We start from the raw sequence: 20,161 nt of genomic DNA on the forward strand, positions 1-20,161 counted from the left end.
TATTAAACAATAATCATGAAATAATGAAAAAAGTGTTCAAAATTGGTAAAACACACGTCTATGACAAAAACTATTTGCAACGTTTCGGGCAAAAGCCCTTCGTCAGGCAGTTTAAACCGTGTTACATAGAAAAAAGGCTTAGACAGAATCGTTTTACCAATTTTGAACACTTTTTTTCATTATTTTTCCACGTCTTGCGGTCTTTCCTCTTGTGTGTTTTTTATAAACAATGCTCATAATTTATACCTTGTTAAACGGACGTTACGGCAGACTCGAGAAATGGAATGTTACAAGCAGTTTTATAATTTAACGAATATTCTACTATCAGTCAGTTGTATGTATTAACCCTGATGAAGCCACAAAGGCGAAACGTTTATTCAAATAAAAAATTCGTTTATAATTATCTGGAGTTTAAAGGTCGTTCTTCTCTGACCTTTTAATCAAAATGTGTAAATACTTCCAGTGTGCACTACAAATTTTGAAAGATATGTTGTTAACCACATAGGCGACAAAGATATCGAAATTAAAGAATATGTTAAACAATTGCCAAGTTATATTATATTTTAAGAGGATGACGTTTCGAGCTAGCACTCTTCGTTAGATCGTACAGCTTACAACAATGGCGCATGCCCAGAACTTAAAACATTCCGTGTGTAGCATTTATAACGTTGACCGTTTTACGAAGAAATTTCACGCTCAACCTCACAAAAATATACCATACATAACAAAATTAGTTTATTCGCTTGATATTAGAATTTATTATTGGAAAATAAGGATCGGTTAATAAAAAAGGATTATGGAAATATGTCTCTCTCTCTCTCTCTCCCTCTTTTTTCTTTTTTTTTCGCAGACGAAGATCTTGAAGCGTTTGTAAAAGACATTATTAGTGGAAGTAACAGGGGAGTCAGAGCTGTTCGAAACGTTACCATGGAACCCAACTGGAGTTTCGGCCAATCAGTGTTTTTCTCCACCACCGTAGTGACAACAATAGGTCTGTATTCTTGTATTTGTGATTTTTTTTAAATACGTATATAGCAGAATAAAGTGAGTTTATTTCTAGAAATTCTTATCTACTTGCACGAAATTAACTGAGTATTTTTGTTTCTTGTTAATCATGCCAAATCACATAGGTTTATATCTCCGTGGAAATTAACGTTTTCAAACTTAAGAGCATGCTTTTAATATAGTTTTTATCAACCTACCTTGAGCATGAAGCTGTCTTGAAATCTGATACACAAGGGATGAAGAGAATCATCGAATAACTTACTGTGGAATTTAACTTATTTTTCAGATAGGAAATAGAATTATATTATAGCATTGTAACTGGATCTGTTTCTTTTCCTTTTTAAGTTTGATGTTTCATTGTATATTCATGATATATACACCCTGTGTCATATTCGTTTTAAAATTAAATACAATGTTTTGAAAATTGTACTTGTTTTCGGTGTTTTAATTAAAACTACATAAGGACTTTTAAAAAAATAAAAATTAATTACTTGAAAAACAAGAATTTTAGAAGATATGTTATAGATTTTTCTAAATACCTTTATTGCACATAAGTGAGCATTGTTACTCTAGCACATTTTATGTATTTTCAACTGCAACACAAAACTAAGATGGGCTACATTAAGTTAACAATATTGTTTTCAATATTCAACTCTCGTGATGTTTTGGCTTTATCTGAATGTGAAGGTTATGGACAAGTAAGACCCTTATCCCAAGGAGGAAAAATTTTCTGTATAATATACGGACTGGTTGGTATTCCTCTGACAATGACGTTATTATCAGCCTATGTGGAACGTCTCATGATACCAGCAGTGTTCCTCCTGCAGTTCCTAAACTCTCGACTTGGACATCTGTTCCAACCTTTCAATATTCGAATGTTTCATCTGTCTATAGTTGGGGTAGGTAGCGCTTGTTCGTTTACATAATATAACATTTTTCTCTCCTTTTAATTATTACATTACAGCTAATTTTGAGAAGTGCTTGACAAAGCAATCCACCATTTTCTTGAATTCTAGATTTTTCATTTCTCGCTACTGGAAAATTATTACAATTACATAACCGCTGTAATAAAAAAAATTTAAATAATCAATGTTAACAACTGAGAGAAAGCGTTAAATATTTGTATCTCAAAATACAGTGCATGAGTCAAATTATACACTTTCTAAACCTGCATAAAACAATATAAAGAATAGTAAAAATATTTCAGTTACATTGAAAACAAGTATAAATGTATTCCAAAAGATCACAGGTTGTGGTTATTGGCTTGGCTAACGTTCCTTGGTGTCCAAGTAGAATTAAAGTAAATTAACTTTGAAAGCGTGAAAATCGGGTCTTTCTTTTCTAACAAGTATAGTTGGAGCTTAGTTTTAAGTATTTAACTTAATTTAACTGATTATTTAACTAGGAGTTAAATTCCGTTACAGTATGAACACCTTTTCCAAGCTGGCGTAGCATGATTATATCTAATTATACTTGTCATAAAACATGAGTGTTAGATCTATTATATTTTGTATAATAAACTCTTGCCTAAACTAGATAATTAATATTATTAAAGAAATATTTGTTTGCTCGATAATGAGCTTTTCTTTTCTTTCAGGTTTTAGTTCTATCTTTATTTTTCATTATTCCTGCGGTCATATTCTCTCACCTGGAGCCAGAATGGGACTACTTGGACGCCCTCTACTATTGTTTCATTTCTTTGACAACCATAGGGCTAGGAGACTATGTTCCTGCAGATAGTTCTCATCAGGAGTATCGCCCTCTGTACAAAGTTTGTAGTGCATGTAAGTGTTACTTGCCTAAGGTTATAATCAGTACTCTTCTATTTCATAAGTTAGTCGATACGATACCAGTTCAGCGGAACAAATCGTAACCCAATCGATGTAATATTGCAATCGTTTTTGTCCTGGAAATAATCTAATACCATAAAACACGGTGTCTATCTGTCTGTCTCTCGGTCATAGCAACTTATTACGTAATTTAAGTAGTTTGGCTTCCTGTCAATTAGAAACGAGTAGTCTACGATTGATCAAAAATATTGCACCTTTTTTCGCAATTTGATAACGTATCTTTATTAAATTGTCGAGTTACACCAGAAAGGACGTAAATATAGTTTAGTAGACATTTTATACAACATATTAAAAGCTTGTGAAAGTTTTTAAAAAGGTCTAACGTTACGTCGTAGAGCCCCCCAGTGGCACAGCGGTATCTCTGTGGACTTACAACGCTAGAAACCGGGTTTCGATACTCGTGGTTGGCAGAGCACAGATAGCCCATTGTGTTGCTTTGTGCATAAATTCAAACAAACAAATACGTCGTAGAATAGTATTAGAAGATTATTTATTGATAGTATTAAGTGCGGTAAGGTTTAGCCCTAACTGAACTAAAGCCAAAAAGTTACAGTGTTAATTTTTCTCTTTATCGAATATAGGCCGTACTAAATAAAGGCTTAACTAATGTTAGGCCTATATAAGACAAGTGGACTTATAGACTTTGATGTCTGCGATTAAAATTATTTTGTATTATTCTAGAAGTCCTGTATTTAAAGAAGTATTGTTGTAATAAAGATGCTAATTTGGCCGCAAATGTTTTGCGGGTCTCTGCTAGTGTATAAAAAAATATACAGATTGAAAAACATAAACTCGGGTTAAGGAAGGTTGCTTACCAACCTACCACTAAAGACAACTGTTTCTTTGTTTGTTGTTAAGCATAAAACTTTAGTACGAGCTGTTTGTACCATGCACACGAGCAAGGCAAGCGAAAGATTCCACGGGCATTTGCTTTTGTCCTTAACTGGCTCATCGAATTCCCTAATTCTGGTTAGGGAGAAGTTTTTTTTTTTAATACTATGATAGTGGAAACAAGTACTGCCTGAAGATGCACAACTGTTCACGATCTCTTGGAAGTCATACTAAATATGGATATGTCAAATTTAGTTTAATATAAGACTTATCTTGACTATATGTCAGATGTAATAATAAAATAACACAATATTGTATGTAGCAATTAGTGAAAAAAAAAACACAGTAAATGGAACAGACTGTCGGAAGTCTAATATCAGAGATACTAGTTTCGGCACATCCTCTTCAGTCTCACGTTGTCTTCTGTTCCAGACTGAAGAGGATGCACTTCTGACAGTCTTTTGCGTTTAATGCTGTTGTTTTTCACTATATATATCACATACATTCTTAGCAGTACCGTTATATTATTATCACATGAAAACCAATGTATATATATATATATCATAATTGCCTAATACATGTATGAAACATAAAGTATTATCTTGTTTCCTTCACAAGCAGACTGGTGGCGGCGTCTGGTTTCATCAGTATTTAGAAAGAAAACTCTAAAAAAAAGAAATATGTTTAAAGATAGAAAAATATGTAAGCTCGTAATTAGACCATTAAAAACGAAATAAAAGAATAATTGGTCGGCTTTATGTTCTCTGTTTTGTGTAAATTAAATGTTGATTGTTCTTAAATACAAAGCTACACAATGGACTATCTGTATTGTGTCCACCGCGGGTATCGAAAACTAGATGTTTGTGTATGTAAAAATCATGGACACTTATTTTTGTCTAGCCTAAGTGCGGTTGGGTGCACATTAGAATGTTTGGGTTTCTTAAGTTTTTATTTCCGTAAATCGTTCTTTGTTTTTGTTATTGTATCACAATGACTAAATAATTCACTTTGTTGTTAACATAGCAATTCGATGGGATTTTAATTCAGTGGTATATGTTATTGTTAGGGCTCTCGAAGCGAGCATTAGCATGTTCCTGATCATGAGCAGGTGTACGTTTACATTATTCAGGTACTACTTCTGTGGGTGTTTGGAATACTAGGCCTAGGCGTGGCTTATGGTTAACGTGCCCGGACTGTGAATCTGAGTGTTAAGGTTCGCGACCCGTTAACATAAAAACGTGCCCCGAAGTTTGGGGCCCTGGGTGCGTTATAAGAGTGATGGTCGAATTCCCCAATTCAATCTGACAAGAGTAGCCCAAAGGTTGGTGATAGGTGAATCGACTAACTGCTCTAAGTCTAGTCTATCATTTCAAAATTAATGGCGGCAAGTAGTCCTTTGTGTATCTTGGTTTCCAAACAAAATTGGAAACTGAAGAAGTTTTATGATATTGGATACGATCTGTGTCACAGTTGCATTTCTGTATTAGTGCTGCGATCTTTCAAACATGGTTATAACTTAAGTACTTGTAATTGAATTGTTTAAGAAGCTTTTAGATTGCTAAAACGCATTTTCACACGGCAGCACTTTCACCTGCTGCAGTATATTATCATCAATTAAGGTAAGTTCTCCCAACGTATGAATAATCAGTACGTGATGAATAACTTAATAACACACCGTTGTGAATCAATGGCCGAGAAAAATTCGAAATCATCTAGCTGACTAACATAGAACGAATGAATGAGTTTTTCTTTTATATGTTAGACTCTACGGGAATTTCTAATATTTTTTTTTCTCAATACAAGCGAACTGAAGCCCAGTCTTCCATTCATACGTCCCAAAATCTAACAGATGTTAAGAACCATGGTGAAATTTCTAGCGAATAACTATCATTTTTTTTAATCAATGGTTTTAAAATGTGGGTCGATGAGAAACGCCTTTAACTCACAGTGGTTTTAAAATGTGGATCAATGTGGGACGCCGGTAACTCGCAATGGTTTTAAAATGTGAATCGATGAGGGACGCCTTTAACTCACAATGGTTTTAAAATGTGGATCAATGTGGGACGCTGGTAACTCAGATTTAATGTTAAAGCATGTAGAGCACAATTTATACCAGTCAACAGCATTCGCCGCCTAAACCGCTACTGTTAACCGATTAGCAGGATTGGTGTCACTTTTTTAACAAGGAACAAGGATTGGTGTCACTTTTGTAACGACGAACAAGTTCAGCGGCATATCGCGAGCTCGAACCTTGTATTTTCTGACCCATAGCCTAGCACGTTAACTCTGGACTACGGCTTGGTATTTATACGGAGTTCACTATAGTGTGCATGTACGTTCAAGATTACAAAATATACGTAATATAGTATATCTATACGCAGATTTAGAACATCTAATTTTATCAGAAGTTGAAGTTTTCTTATGAGTTGTAATCGAAAAGGTTGGCATAGTAACACGTTGGTTTTAATTAAAACTTTCATCTGAATTCGATAAGCACGTATTCGCGATAATTAATCTCCTCCTGAACAAGTAGCTGAACGTAATGTGTTCCTGTTTCCTCAAGTGCTCTTGTAGAAGAGTTAAGGTTCGAAATAAATGAGTATTAAGCCTATTAAAGAAATAATGAAAAAAAAAGACGGATTTCACTGATTAAGGAAACACAATTTAGTGAAGACATTTAATCTATCGCTCGAAGATGTTGAATCATGTTGTCCACCAAAAGATGTAGAGCGTGTTTTTTTAACATTGTACAAATAAAGTTATTGTGCACCTTGAAACGTCGGTGTCGTTACTTTTTCACAACTAAGTAAATATCAAGGTTCGGTTAAAGTGTGCTATAAGTAAAAAACGTAGGCGAAACCGACATAGTTTTTTTTAACTGTTTCTGTAATTATAGATTGTAATGGTGTTGTCTGTAAAATCTTCGTGTAAAGCTACACAAGTGCTGTCTGCGCATAGACTTCCCTAATTTTGAATTTATAGACTATAAGGTAGATAGCTAGTCAACAGCATCCAACGCCAATTCTTGGGCTATTTTATTGACTGACTGAATATTGCATGGATAGTCAATTAATTTTTGTCAAAGCAGTTTCTTACTTATAGCAAGGAAAACATATTTCTCCACTTGCCACCTACCTCTGTCCCACAAACAAACATAAAGAGGCTTATACAAAAATATTAATAACTTTCAACTCTGTTTATTATTTGCTTATCTACGAGGTCTTACAAATTTGCTTTGGTTTCAGAGTCATTAACTTCGTGTGCTGTAGAATGTACATTTAATCAAATTTTCACTACATAGTACTTTTATTTTTATGTGTTATCCTAAAATTCCCGACGTGAATGGTATTAAAAATATAAAAACGTACATATGAATTGAAAGTCAGAACTGTATTCCGTATTAGTACCAGATTTGACTGTCACTCTTATAGCACATCTACAGCCCCGAAGTGTGGAGTGAGTTTTCTTTGCATCAACGGTATACGAACCGTGAATCCACATATTCACAGCTTGGGGACGCTAACTATTAGGCCTCGTCTTACCCACATTATAAAGAAACAATTAATATTTTATATAAGTGGAAGACATGTATAACTTGTCCTTAATTTATGAAATTACAGCATAGAATCCGATTTTTTATTTGAATTGACTTATCTTTCTCACTAATTGAAGTGTAGCAGATGTCTCCGTATAAATATTCTACTTGCTTCTGGATTTAAACGCCAAAAAGCCTCCCAGTAGGACAGCGGCATGTCCGCGGACTTATACTGCGAGAAACCGGGTTTCGATACTCGTAGTGAGCAGAGCACAGATAGCCCTTTGTGTAGCTTTGTGTTTAATAACTAACAACAAACGCCAAAAACCGGCAAAGCAATGAAACCAGTAGGCTTAGTATACTTTTATTCACTAATATTACACTTTCCATCCCTCTCTGGGCCAGCAATAGGTTTATGAACTTAAAATACTCAAAGTTTGCCTCCTAGTGCCTCAGCAGTAAGTCTGCAGGCTTATAACATGGAGTATTAAGTTTTGATACCTGCAACGGGCAGGGCACAGATAGCTCATTATGCAACTCCGCGCTTGACATTAAATAAACCCCAATATTACTCATATTAGTGGCGTCTTCTATAGCAACAAATCACCAAACTTCACTGTGCGTGTATATATACTCTGTTGATCCTGTCATCCAGCTTGTTGTTCCTCAGGCACTTAAGTTCATCATAGTATTTTACATACTTGAGGAGATCTTGCTAGCTGGTAAATCCGGGATTACTAAAAGTTGAATGTGAGAAAGATACATTACTAACAAACTCATATTTCTTATTCCAAGTGCGTTACTCTAAGGCAATGTTTATTAGTTTATTTCATTATGCCAAGCATATTTCGCACAATCATGAATAAGGTAGGTCTAGTGAAAGTTTCAGAATATCTTTCTGACTGTCAGGTTCTATGATCAAATACCTTTTTCTATAGAATTTAGTGCTCAAAGTGAATATATCTCAACAACGTTAAATAACCATGATTTAAAAGCCAATGGCGTAAGTCTACTGAAATGATTAAACAAGTAAGATTCAATCAAATTCAGTCACCAGTGCTTTGGCATTTTACCATTTAACGGACACTAACGCCTCGGAACACTTAAAACAGCAAGGAATAATTTGAAAAACTTATCCAGTAATGCCTAAAATGAACAATACCTTTCTCATCATTGCGCCCTTGCTGTAAAGGTCAAAGGTTTTCCTTTTTTTTTTTCATTTATTCTTGGCAGTAATTTTGATTTTAAGGCCTACAACCAAGGGCGCTCAGAAACTGTTATTTAGGGTTTGTTAGTGTAGCAAACCATATATGTTAACGGTAGACGACTTTCAAAGGTCTGTTTACTCAATTTGTTGTTCGTTGCATGTTCTATATATTCTTAACTGTGGATTAAATTATAACAACTTCCGGAACTTTCCGTTTGGGGTCGCTGGGTTCTCTCACTTAAGATGTCTTTTTACTCTCTCTCTCTCCACCTTTTAACCTGATAATCACGTGGAACATGTAGAAGCTATTTGTATGACGTACTTCCTGGGGATTTGCGTAGGAAGTGTCATGGATGTAGGCCTAATGAATATAGACGTCCTACAGTTAAGGAATCGATGTTATATACAAAAACATTAATAAAGTTTCGGTTTAACTTAACTTAAGTTCCGAAGTATGCGTATAATAACTCTTATCGTACAGTAGTTTTGTACGGTATAAGTATTTCGAACATTGGTTGTGAAGCCTCTCAAAAGGCGTTGACTGAAAATACTGCGATTATCGTCTGTCCGATAAAGATGCTGTAAAAATATCTTATTTGGTGTACTTTATGTAACGCATCTTCAACCTGATGATTTTTAATGTACAAATAATGCGCATTTACTACTAGTCTTTCTTTTTTTGTGTAAATATGGTGTAAAAACAATATCTAAAAGCAAGGTGGTCATACTTTGTTAACTAAAACCGCGGACACTTGTGTAGTCACCATTATTGCAGATACAGCCAGTACTGTAGAAGCTTACTGTATTAGTGACTGTTGTATTTAACTGATAAGTGTCTGTTTTAAGATTTTGTTGTTCTAAAAAAGAACAGGGAAATGCTCTATTAACATATAAATTAAAACCTCTGAGCGATAGCAAAGAAGGATATATAATAACCTGGGCCGAAAAAAGATATTCGTTCAATACCAAGGCTCTACAGAATGGCTGGGATACGACAGACATAGTAATGGTTCAGACGCTGTTTATGTTAGTAAATTTTCTTGCCAACAACCATTGCGGTGTGCACTATTTCATCTATTTTATTTACGTCGAGGCCGTAACCATAGCGACTGCACCAGTGTCGTTACATGATGATCCGATACCAAAGCTTATGATAATAATAAAATTGGCTGAATGTTTATTTCTATTGGAGCGCTTTTTTTTTCGATTCGGAGAAACTTTCTCGAGACGTATGTTCACCCTAATCAAAAATACGTAAGTTATAACTTAAACTCGTATATTTCTAAATAGAAATAAAATGTACTAACTTTTAAGTGCTCGTGTTTTTAAGAAACAAATCTTATAGCATTCACAGGCGAAACTGTAAACAATAAATATGTTATTGGACTACAGTTATTAGAGATTCAGAATGAAGTGTACAGCAGAAAAATATATTAAACTAGTACAGTAAGAAAAGTGAGGCATATTTTTCCATATAGAGCGTTTTGGATGTATTTATAGACACACACACACACACCTACTGGCAAGGACACTCACATTTCACAATTTTCATTCAACTTTACGCAGCAATGTTTTCACGCAGCGAAATTCAGTGGTATGAACACAACAAAAGAAACCTAAACAGAGGTAGTTTCTTTCCTTATTGTAAAAAAACAAAAAAAACTCAATATGTTATTGGATTTGCTGCATTTCATTTTTTATGTTTTACTGTTTGTTAAATTTCGCGCAAAGCTACTCAAGGGCTAACTTAGTATTCCGAAAATTGTTTAATCTCGAACTCCAAATTCAAGGGAGGGTCAGTTCAATCAACTAAGTTTATTTATTACCTGCTATTGTGTGACTATATAATGTGAAGAACTGAATAGTGGCCAATGAGACTTTTTATTCAATTCATCTATCCAGTGTATAGGTTTTTCTCATACTGACTACAAAGCACGTTCACACCAACAGTATTTTTGTGACGAAGTAGTTTTTCCTTTGTACTCCAGAACCAAGAGTTGTGAAACTGTATAAATGGTCGATCAATTGGGAAAAGTAAAAACAAAAAACCATAAAAACTAAAAAAAGCAGTTCTTTTTTTGTGGTTAACCCTTAATGACGTTTATTTTAGCTCACTTTGTGGCCCGGTATTAGGGCGCTCGACTCAAAATCTGCGAGTCGCGGGTTCGAATCCCCGTCATCGAACGTGTTCGCCCTTTCAACCGTGGGGACGTTATAATGTAATGATCAGTCCCGTTATTCGTTTGTAAAAGAGTAGCCTAAGAACTGGCGGTGGGTGGTGTTGACCAACTGCCTTCCCTCTAGTCCATCACTGCTAAATTAGGGATGGTTAGCGCGAAATTCAAAATAAACCAAACAAACTCACTTTGTATGGCTAGGCGTATTCTAATGGTTAGCAGGCCGGGTTGTGTATCGGAAGATCAAAGGTTTGTGTCGCGATATGTTGCTGAACACACAGTATATTCAGCTGTAGGGATGTTATAACTGTAACAGTCAAGTCAATTCTGCTGTTCGCAATTCGTTTAAGCGTAACGGGCGTGTGGGCAGCCCGTGGGCTTAGTAATTGGGTTCGACTTTATACTCGTCACAAAGAAATTTATTTGGATTTCGGATCGTGCTATCACGAGCGGAGCACACAAGCCACCAACTCGAGGACGTTTACCTGTGAAATAAAGAACTCACACAGAGATAACTGAATACAGATAAAATAACTTCTTTATTTATATACTGTTGAACAGTTCATTTATATCGAAATTATCAGTTCTCAGTTAAGGATACTAGAGGTTTCTTGTTTGTTTGAAGTTAAGCACAGAGCTACACAATGGGCTATCTGTCTTCCAAGCGCTAAATAACATTTTCTAAAGGTGATCCGCCTTTCAAGTTCTGTACAAGTTAAAGAACTTCGAAACACACAATTGTTTGTTTATAGCTAGGCGCGGAACTACATAATGGGTTATTTGTGTTGTGCTCACCACGGGTATCGAAACCCGGTTTCTAGCGTTGTAAATCCGCAGACATACCGCTGTGCCACTGGGGGGGGGGGGGTTCTTACTTGGCCCTTTAGTTAATCTGTCGTGCTATCCAGGTTCAAAATCTCATTCTGAAATCTTTCTTTGATAATCTCTTAGCTTAAACTATTTTTGTTTGTCACACACACACAAAAAGTAATAAAACCGACACGATTTTCATTGTTTTATTATTATTGTTCTCTGTTAAGACAATTTTGAATTGAACTTCTAAATTCAAAACTGAACTTAAAATGAAACCCTAACAACACATTCAGATTTAAAGTATTATTATTTAAAGATTTATTATGAATATTTTATCATATATATGTTTCGTTTTCTTTTCAGTTTACCTTCTGATTGGCCTAACGTTTATGATGTTCTTCTTGTCGGTGTTGTACACCATTCCAGAACTCAATATTGGGATATTTTTCCTTGCAAAGAGTGATGATGTCATCGGGACAGCCAAGACTAATGTTCGTTCCAGATATCCTGGTCAGTTCGATGATCCCGAGCCCACAATTCGACATGTTAAAACTATCCGAAGATCCAGTTCGTCTTCTGAAGATGATAACCCTTGAACATGTCGTTCGCTTTATTTATTCAAACTTTTAGCTTTTTTTTGTGTGCAGTACTCACACTGTTGATGTAAGTGTAAGCCTGCATTCACAGTGACTGCAGTTGGGTTGAGAACGTGAGTATAAATGTAGGATAGTATATGTGGTGTAAAATAAGTTATGTCTTTTCCAGTTCTAAATAATGTACGAGAAAGAAATGTTGTGGTAATACACGGATAAACCTAGCTTACAGTCACTCGATCTCCACAAAAACAAGAGATTTGTGAATCTAAAATGCAAAAGGAAAGTTGTAGCGACAAGACAAAATAAAAAACAAACTATTTAGGCAAAGAATGTGGCGAAAGATCGCCAGGTAGTATATTTGGACAATTGGGTATAGGAGGAATGTAGGAAGGAAATGGAAAGGAATGAGAAGCGATAAATTGCAGCACACACACGATCAGCAGGTTAAAACCCAGTAAAACAAAGACAGGAACTCCACAGCAAACCTTGGTTTTCTTTCAGATAAATTATTTACTTTCCTCAGAAGTTAGAGTAAATTTCCATTTTTTGTTTTTGTTTTTTTTTCAATATACATTCTCCCTCTCTCTCTGCAGCTAACCAATGCGAAGAAGAGTATCAGAATTGAGGGAATATTCCTGCTCTATGTGACAGTTGCAAGGTAGTTCTCTATATACGAGGTAAAGCAGTACAACTGTCTCATGAAACAGTAGATACAGTCGAGAAAAAGTAATATTTCAGATAAAATGTAGTATACGATCTCAACTAAATTTAATATTTTCCAAATCAGAAATGCAGAAATAATATTTAGGTTCTACACTACAGGAAAATATGGAATGTGGGTCTTTGTTACTAAAATATCAGAAAAACAACGTACACACAAAAAAAATCATCAACACAGAATGGATGACGTGGAGATAGTGGCTGTCAAACAGGCATCATTGACTCGGTACCCTTTCTCTCTTAGCGTCTAACTTTAACTCGAATGAAACCTGGCTATGGATAACCTAGAAGATAGATTACGGATCGTGATAATCCGTTATATATATCTAAATTCATTTATCCATTTGTGTGAACACGAAATTCGTTTATGTTGGGGGGGGGGGGGAACCCAGATGGTACACACTTCTACTGCCATGCATAGCTAAGTTTCCCGTTACATACAATATCAAATTTTATGTACACTTAAAGAAGACTAATCTTTCGTTATGAACGGACCAAACATAACCTATATTATCAAGAAATAATCAAATGTTTCAAACACACTAATTAAGCTGTGACATGTTCTCTTTGATATCATATAGTGACAATACTGTATTTAGCCTTATCAATACTGAAGCCTTATTTTTATTGGCTTTTCTCAGAATATAACAATGTTGCATAAAAGTTAGGTACCCACCGTGACTTTTAATGGTTGATAGTCGTCTCAGCTAGCCATAGTGGCTAGCATGTTTACGGGTTACAATTCAACATACATTATCCAGGGCAAGCATTGCGATACGGCAATTCTTTATTAACCAGTAGATCAGATATGTATAAATTAATTCAGGTTAAAGTTATGTGATGTTTAAAGTAATGTATGAAACTACCAGCATAATTAAAACATAGTTAAATACGTCTTTAGTAACTCGATGGTAATTCTTTTACACCTACATTAAAATACAAAGCTTGTGAAACGCAATAGAAATTGTTAATTTTATAGGTTGCACACAAAATATTTACTGACAAATCTGCTACTACTCTGATCATAAAAGTATACTCTAAGTTGTTACTTCTCTCTTTGAAGGACCAGGAATCAAGTGATCTGCTGTGTCGTGGGTTTTGTTGGTCTGCCCTGTGATAAAACTTTTATAGTAATTCTGAATAACAACGAAAAAAATTTGGCATAGCCTTTCAGCTTTTTCCACGATAGTTGTTTGTACTTTTGGAATAAAAATATTTACGTATTTTCAAAATTATCCACAGATTTGAACACAATGAAAGTAAAAAAAAAAAAAAAAAATGTATTTTGTTGGCGACACACCCTGTCCGCCTCGACAAGTTTGTGTTCTACTTCCGTAATTTTTTTTTCTATTGTATTATTCAGCTCATTTTACTTAGTACTGTACATTAAAGACAGATGGCGTGTACAAGATATTTAACAGCACATTTTTGCTATCAATTCCTAACTTCTGTATCTTATATATTATGCATTAATTATCCGACTTTAAGGGAATTAAAAAAAGTTAAAACTATAGAATAATGGGATATAAAGGAAGCGTATATTAGTATTCTGATAAAAAAGTTAGCACACAGAATCACCCACAAAATGTGCAATGGATTCGGGGTCTTTTTTTTATTTTTTGAATTCCTTATATCTTACTTATCATATTTTCCATTTCTAAAATTTCTAAGCCCTATGCATGTTAGCGTAACTACAGAAGATTCCCCAACCCCGCATATTAATAGGATAGTAATTGGGTCCCCCATATTTATTTCCCTATAATTGTAGTTACGATTCTGGCTGCATTAACTTAACTGAAAATTCAAAATTAAACCAATCTTAAAATTGCAGCTAGTGTTAATTTTCGAATTACACGTGTATGAAATTTCGAGCCGATTAGGTTTCGTATTGATGAAACCGAAGAACGTAGTACGTATGGTGGAACTGTAATTATGATATTTCCACCATTACCACTAAATAAGGCGGTCAGTGTGTAGACTCAGTCTGCTCTGTTTTTACTCTACCAGAATAGTGCAACCCCCACTTTAGTAAAAAACAAAACAAATGAAATTATCTGTCTCTCCCCTATGTTTGTCAGGCCTTTCTCCCCCTACCCACGCAATTGCGGGGACATACGTGCGTCAATGCTTATGTATCTTGTTCCTTTATAATTGCCCTGAAAATTCAACGAACACGCAAATATTAACATGAGTGTGTTATATAACACACTGAACATTAGTGCAGTGAGCAAAAGAAAATAACCATGGTGAAACGTTCGGCAAATTAAAGTTTATTGACAAATACGAAATTAACGTTTTGGACAACATCGGGTTTCTAGTGAGGAGAAAGCAAATTTTTTAGAAGAGATTGGGTCTAAGAAATTAAGAAAACCAAAACAAGCAAGAACGCGTGGGTTGAAGGTTCGAGAACATTTTTTTATGTTAGAATAGAACAAATAAAGATACGAGAAGTAACGCATACACACAAAATAATAATCACATGGCTAACTTTGGAATAAATAAAAATAATCACGAGAAAAGGGACGGTAAACTGGAGTAATAACATATAAAAAATAAGTAGAACAAGAATAAAAGGGCAGGGGCTCATTTACAAAAATAAAATGAGGAAACTTTTAAAGCATTGAAAGGCAAGACGTTTTTTGAGGAATGGAGGTATTAGGAGTGACTACTGTTGGTTGCCTCTGGTATAATCAAATGTCTTTTAATAGTTGTGGACATTTTTTTATTACTGAGAAAAAGAGCGGTTTTGGAGCATAAGAGCAGAAAGGCAGGAGCTGGAGACAGCCCAGATCCCCACCTCTATGCACATCACTGAACAATGAGAGAATGAACGCGTGCATCGAATATTATTGTCCAACGAGATACAACATTGAAAGGTGTAGGTACTGAATATAACATCGCGAAGAAAGACAGTAAATTTGAAATGTGACTTATAAAAATCAACATTTGGTTAATAAAATGGCTTGATATAACAAACAAACGTAAGTGATCGAACTAGTTGAACAAAATTAAACAAACCAAAGACCGTCATAAGAAAGCTTAGATCAGGTATAAAGGAATGTGGAAAGGGAAGCGGATAAGGTTGAAGGAAAGATAATTCTTGGTTCATTCCAAGGGATTTATTAGTGCTTAATTTGAAAACCAGACGTTTTCCGGACATTCTCTTTGTGTTACAGTGAAGGAAACAAATGAGGGTCCTAGTACAGAGAGGCTGGAGATGTCTGCGTGTCTACCTGTAGATGCAGTGTGAAGAGTTACATGCGTGTCTACCTGTAGATGCAGTGTGAAGAGGTTACATGCGTGTCTACCTGTAGGTTTCGTACTGTCATTACTTCTTACATAGAAGTGATGTACTATTTGCTATGTGGCAATCTATTTGACCAATGTATGGCATACCAAATTTTTTACAAATTACACAATGTACTAGGTTCGTCGAAATGCACGTGAATGACTGTTGTATTTGGAATTTTCTAATGGGACCATATATGGATATTATGGTGTTAAAATACTGGCAAGTAACGTATTTCTTTCTCTAAGAAAAAGATTGATACTGTGGACCAAAATGATTTTTGATACTTTTATCATGTTTGTAACAGACGAGTGGACGTTCTTCAAGTATTTCGAAGTTATAGGGTCGTCGGTATATCGACATTTTGTTTGATGACCTGGTATTTGAACAGATTATGGTAATCGGTATTTGAGAGTTTATAGACTTGAGTTTAGGGCATAATTTCGAATTACGGAATTGGTGTGTTCAGCGGCTTTCTCTATAAATGTCCCCTTGTGGGACAGTGGTAAGTCTATGGACTTACAACGCTAAAATCCCGGATTTGATTCATCGAGGTGGATCCAGCAGATAGCCCACTGTGGCTTTGATCTCGAACAGATATATACATTCTCTATAAAAGGCTTAGGTAAGCTCGAGAAAAAAGGTATAAAGAAATCTTTAATTTATTTATATCCTGATTCGTAATCGCTTTGTCCACTGCTAAGTCTACACAGCCTTAAGAATTGGGTATATGGAAGTTGTTGGACTTGCATGGGACAAGTAACAGCCGAGGTAAGAATGGAAATCGGTAATGGACTGATGTTGGCTTACCTCCGAGCGTCGTTTAAATGGGAATCGGTAATAGACTGATGTTGGTTAAACGACGCTCTTCAACGGAAATGTATTTCAAAAAGGTAATCTCGTTCGGGAAACTGGCCACGTGAGATGGAAGAAATATGCAAATTGTTAGAATTATTTTAATTCACACAAGGACCTGCTAGTCGCACCAATAATGTAATCAGTAAAGCGTTCCTTGAAAGGTGGAGAAAATCAGATTTTCTATATATCTAACAAATATTGAAGCATAATAGGGACCCATTTTGTGTCCCAGCAACACTTTCAGTTTGTTGATGAAACGTGCCGTTAAAGAAGAACTCGTTCATGGTTAATAAAAGTTCAGCAAGAGGGTATGAGTTAGGGGGGGGTCTAATGAATATCGCAGATCCAGGTAATATTTGAGGGTTTTCATACCTTCCTCATGTGGAATCTATGTGTAGATTGTTTTAATGTCCATAGCAAACATATGATATTCATTACCAGAAAATTGAAACTTGTTGAAAATTGGGAGTGCGGTATCACGTCTTTTATGTAAGTTATAGGTGGCGCTTGAGTCTCTTGTGTTGATAGGCAATTTTGTCACATACACTGTATAATACTTTTTGAGTTGATGAGAATAATGCTCTGTATAGGAAGTTTTATTTGGGAAGGCTGTTTATTTGTCCATGACAGGTGGTCAAGGGGGCTGCCCCTTGGGTGGTCAGAGATGAACTCTCTACATCCATTTGGGGAGGCTAAGCCTTCTCGAGTCTCTTATGTGCGCCGCCTCTGTGTAAGTAGGAAAGAAGAAATTAATCCAGTAAGGCAGTTACATACCAAAATGATTGGTCGACCAAAACTCCCTGGTTTATACATCTTAGGAACACTGTAAAATTCCGGAGTTCTGGGATTACTGAGAGTCAACTTGATAGCATCCAGTAAGAAATTAAACGTGTGAATCAAATCATTAACGACTGTGTTAATTTTGAGGTTGAACGATACAGTCAGGTCGGTAGTTAGGGAACTTTATAAGCGATTGTCAGTAAATTGTTCTTCAGCAAAGTTCACATTTTTACACCACATTACTATTCTGCCACCTTTATCGGCAAGTTTAACTATGATGTCTCGTCGTTTAGAAAGTTCTAGTAAGGTTTTGTGGTCATCAGGGGTCAGGTTTACTTCGTAATTTCCATGCCCACAAAAACACGTTAGTGCAATGAAATAACATTCTTCACAACAAATAATAGAAAAATGGTTATTTCAATGTTCCATACAACAAACGAGTTTTGACATTCTACTCTTGTTCGTTAGTTAAGAAGTGTTTTCTTCTTCTGTATTCTTATCAGCTGTTAAAAACTTGTCCCATCTTCTAGTTTAATAGAACAGTTAAACGGGTTTTGACATTCTACTCTTGTTCGTTAGTTAAGAAGTGTTTTCTTCTGTATTCTTATCAGCTGTTAAAAACTTGTTCCATCTTCTAGTTTAATACAACAGTTAAACGTGTTTTGTCTTCCAAGCGCTAAATAACATTTTCTAAAGGTGATCCGCCTTTCAAGTTCTGTACAAGTTAAAGAACTTTGAAACACACAATTGTTTGTTTATAGCTAGGCGCGGAACTACATAATGGGTTATTTGTGTTGTGCTCACCAAGATATCGAAACCCGGTTTTCAGCGTCATAAGCCTTCAGACTTACTGCTGAGCCACTGGAGGTCATTAACAAACGGATTCGATCTTACAAGGTCTATACTTCAAATACTAAACGTGTTCTGTACAATAATTAACAAAAGTCTTGTCTTTTCAGGATTAATACAACAATTAACAAAGGCGTCTTGTCTTTTCAGTTGTAGACAACAGTTAATACATCACACAACAACCAGGAGAGCTAAAGATTAAAAATAACTTTTTTTTCTTTTAGCTATCAGACAAGGTCTTATCGGTTGTACAGAGTAAAAGCCAGAGTTTTTGTATCTCATCTGATAATTCCAAGTAAACTTAGTGAAACGTTGTGAACAATACTTTTACTCAGTACAACCCATAAAGAATTACCTGAAAACTAGGACAGCTGTAGTAAAAAGGTATGCTATGAAACATGTACGTTTATTGGATATAGAGGATTATATCAACACAATGAGTGTACACGGCAAACAATATCATTGTATTTTAAAACAAATCATTTATATGGCAGTAGATATATGGACAGCAAGGAATTCTCAAACAATTTAGCAGTATACTTTATAAAACAATGAGTTATAAAACCTTCAGTGTTAATGTTTATAATATGGCCAAGCATGTAAACTAGGTAACATTGTTATCCTATGTTTATAATATGGCCAAGCATGTAAACTAGGTAACATTGTTATCCTATAATAAAAGTCCATACTTTATAAAACAATGAGTTATAAAACCTTCAGTGTTAATGTTTATAATATGGCCAAGCATGTAAACTAGGTAACATTGTTATCCTATGTTTATAATATGGCCAAGCATGTAAACTAGGTAACATTGTTATCCTATGTTTATAATATGGCCAAGCATGTAAACTAGGTAACATTGTTATCCTATGTTTATAATATGGCCAAGCATGTAAACTAGGTAACATTGTTATCCTATAATAAAAGTCCATACTTTATAAAACAATGAGTTATAAAACCTTCAGTGTTAATGTTTATAATATGGCCAAGCATGTAAACTAGGTAACATTGTTATCCTATAATAAAAGTCCATGGTCCATAGAACACCCAAATTGGAGTTCATTTAAGCATTTATCCTATAACACAGCAGCAAGACCCAACAAGAATATAGTTGAGTAGTTGACCAATGGCTCACACAACTTTCAACAAGGATATCATTATTAACAAGTTGCATTTCTATAGGATACAAGATTCATATATAATTCACAATAATATTATTTAAAAAGTTTTATTGAAGCCAGATGTAGAGCCTACGAAAAGAATTGAACAATTTCTTATTTTTGGTGCTCCCTCCCCCCAATTTGTTGGCTTCTGTTTCTAAAAGAATGCAAGGAAGAACCTCCAAACATTTCTCATAGTGCCTGTAATGAACAACACACCTTCCTCATTCTTGTGAAAAGTTCAACAGAAGTATAATTAAGTAGCAGTTCTATCTAATGTGATATCCATCCAATGTTCACTGGGGGCATACTCTTACAAAGTTCAACAGAAGTATAATTAAGTAGCAGTTCTATCTAATGTGATATCCATTCAATGTTCACTGGGGGGCATACTCTTACAAAGTTCAACAGAAGTATAATTAAGTAGCAGTTCTATCTAATGTGATATCCATTCAATGTTCACTGGGGGGCATACTCTTACAAAGTTCAAC

At 35.1% G+C, this 20,161-nt stretch overlaps 1 protein-coding gene across 3 annotated transcripts in view; it reads left to right on the forward strand.

Annotated features, from left to right (window-relative positions):
* LOC106469801 (potassium channel subfamily K member 1-like) overlaps window positions 1-19,381 on the forward strand; it is a 72,901-nt gene extending 53,520 nt beyond the window's left edge. For 2 of the 3 annotated variants that reach the window (XM_022398362.1, XM_022398363.1), the window contains exons 2-5: window positions 851-991; window positions 1,693-1,904; window positions 2,603-2,789; window positions 11,782-19,381. In XM_022398362.1, the coding sequence (XP_022254070.1) occupies window positions 851-991; window positions 1,693-1,904; window positions 2,603-2,789; window positions 11,782-12,014 (773 nt within the window). In that variant the 3' untranslated portion in view covers window positions 12,015-19,381. The remainder of the gene's footprint in view (window positions 1-850; window positions 992-1,692; window positions 1,905-2,602; window positions 2,790-11,781) is intronic. The other variant, XR_002612919.1, reaches the window with a different exon arrangement.
* The last annotated feature ends 780 nt before the right edge of the window (window positions 19,382-20,161 follow it).

The sequence above is a fragment of the Limulus polyphemus genome, unplaced genomic scaffold (genome assembly GCF_000517525.1).
Source record: "Limulus polyphemus unplaced genomic scaffold, Limulus_polyphemus-2.1.2 Scaffold3662, whole genome shotgun sequence".
NCBI lineage: Eukaryota > Metazoa > Arthropoda > Merostomata > Xiphosura > Limulidae > Limulus > Limulus polyphemus.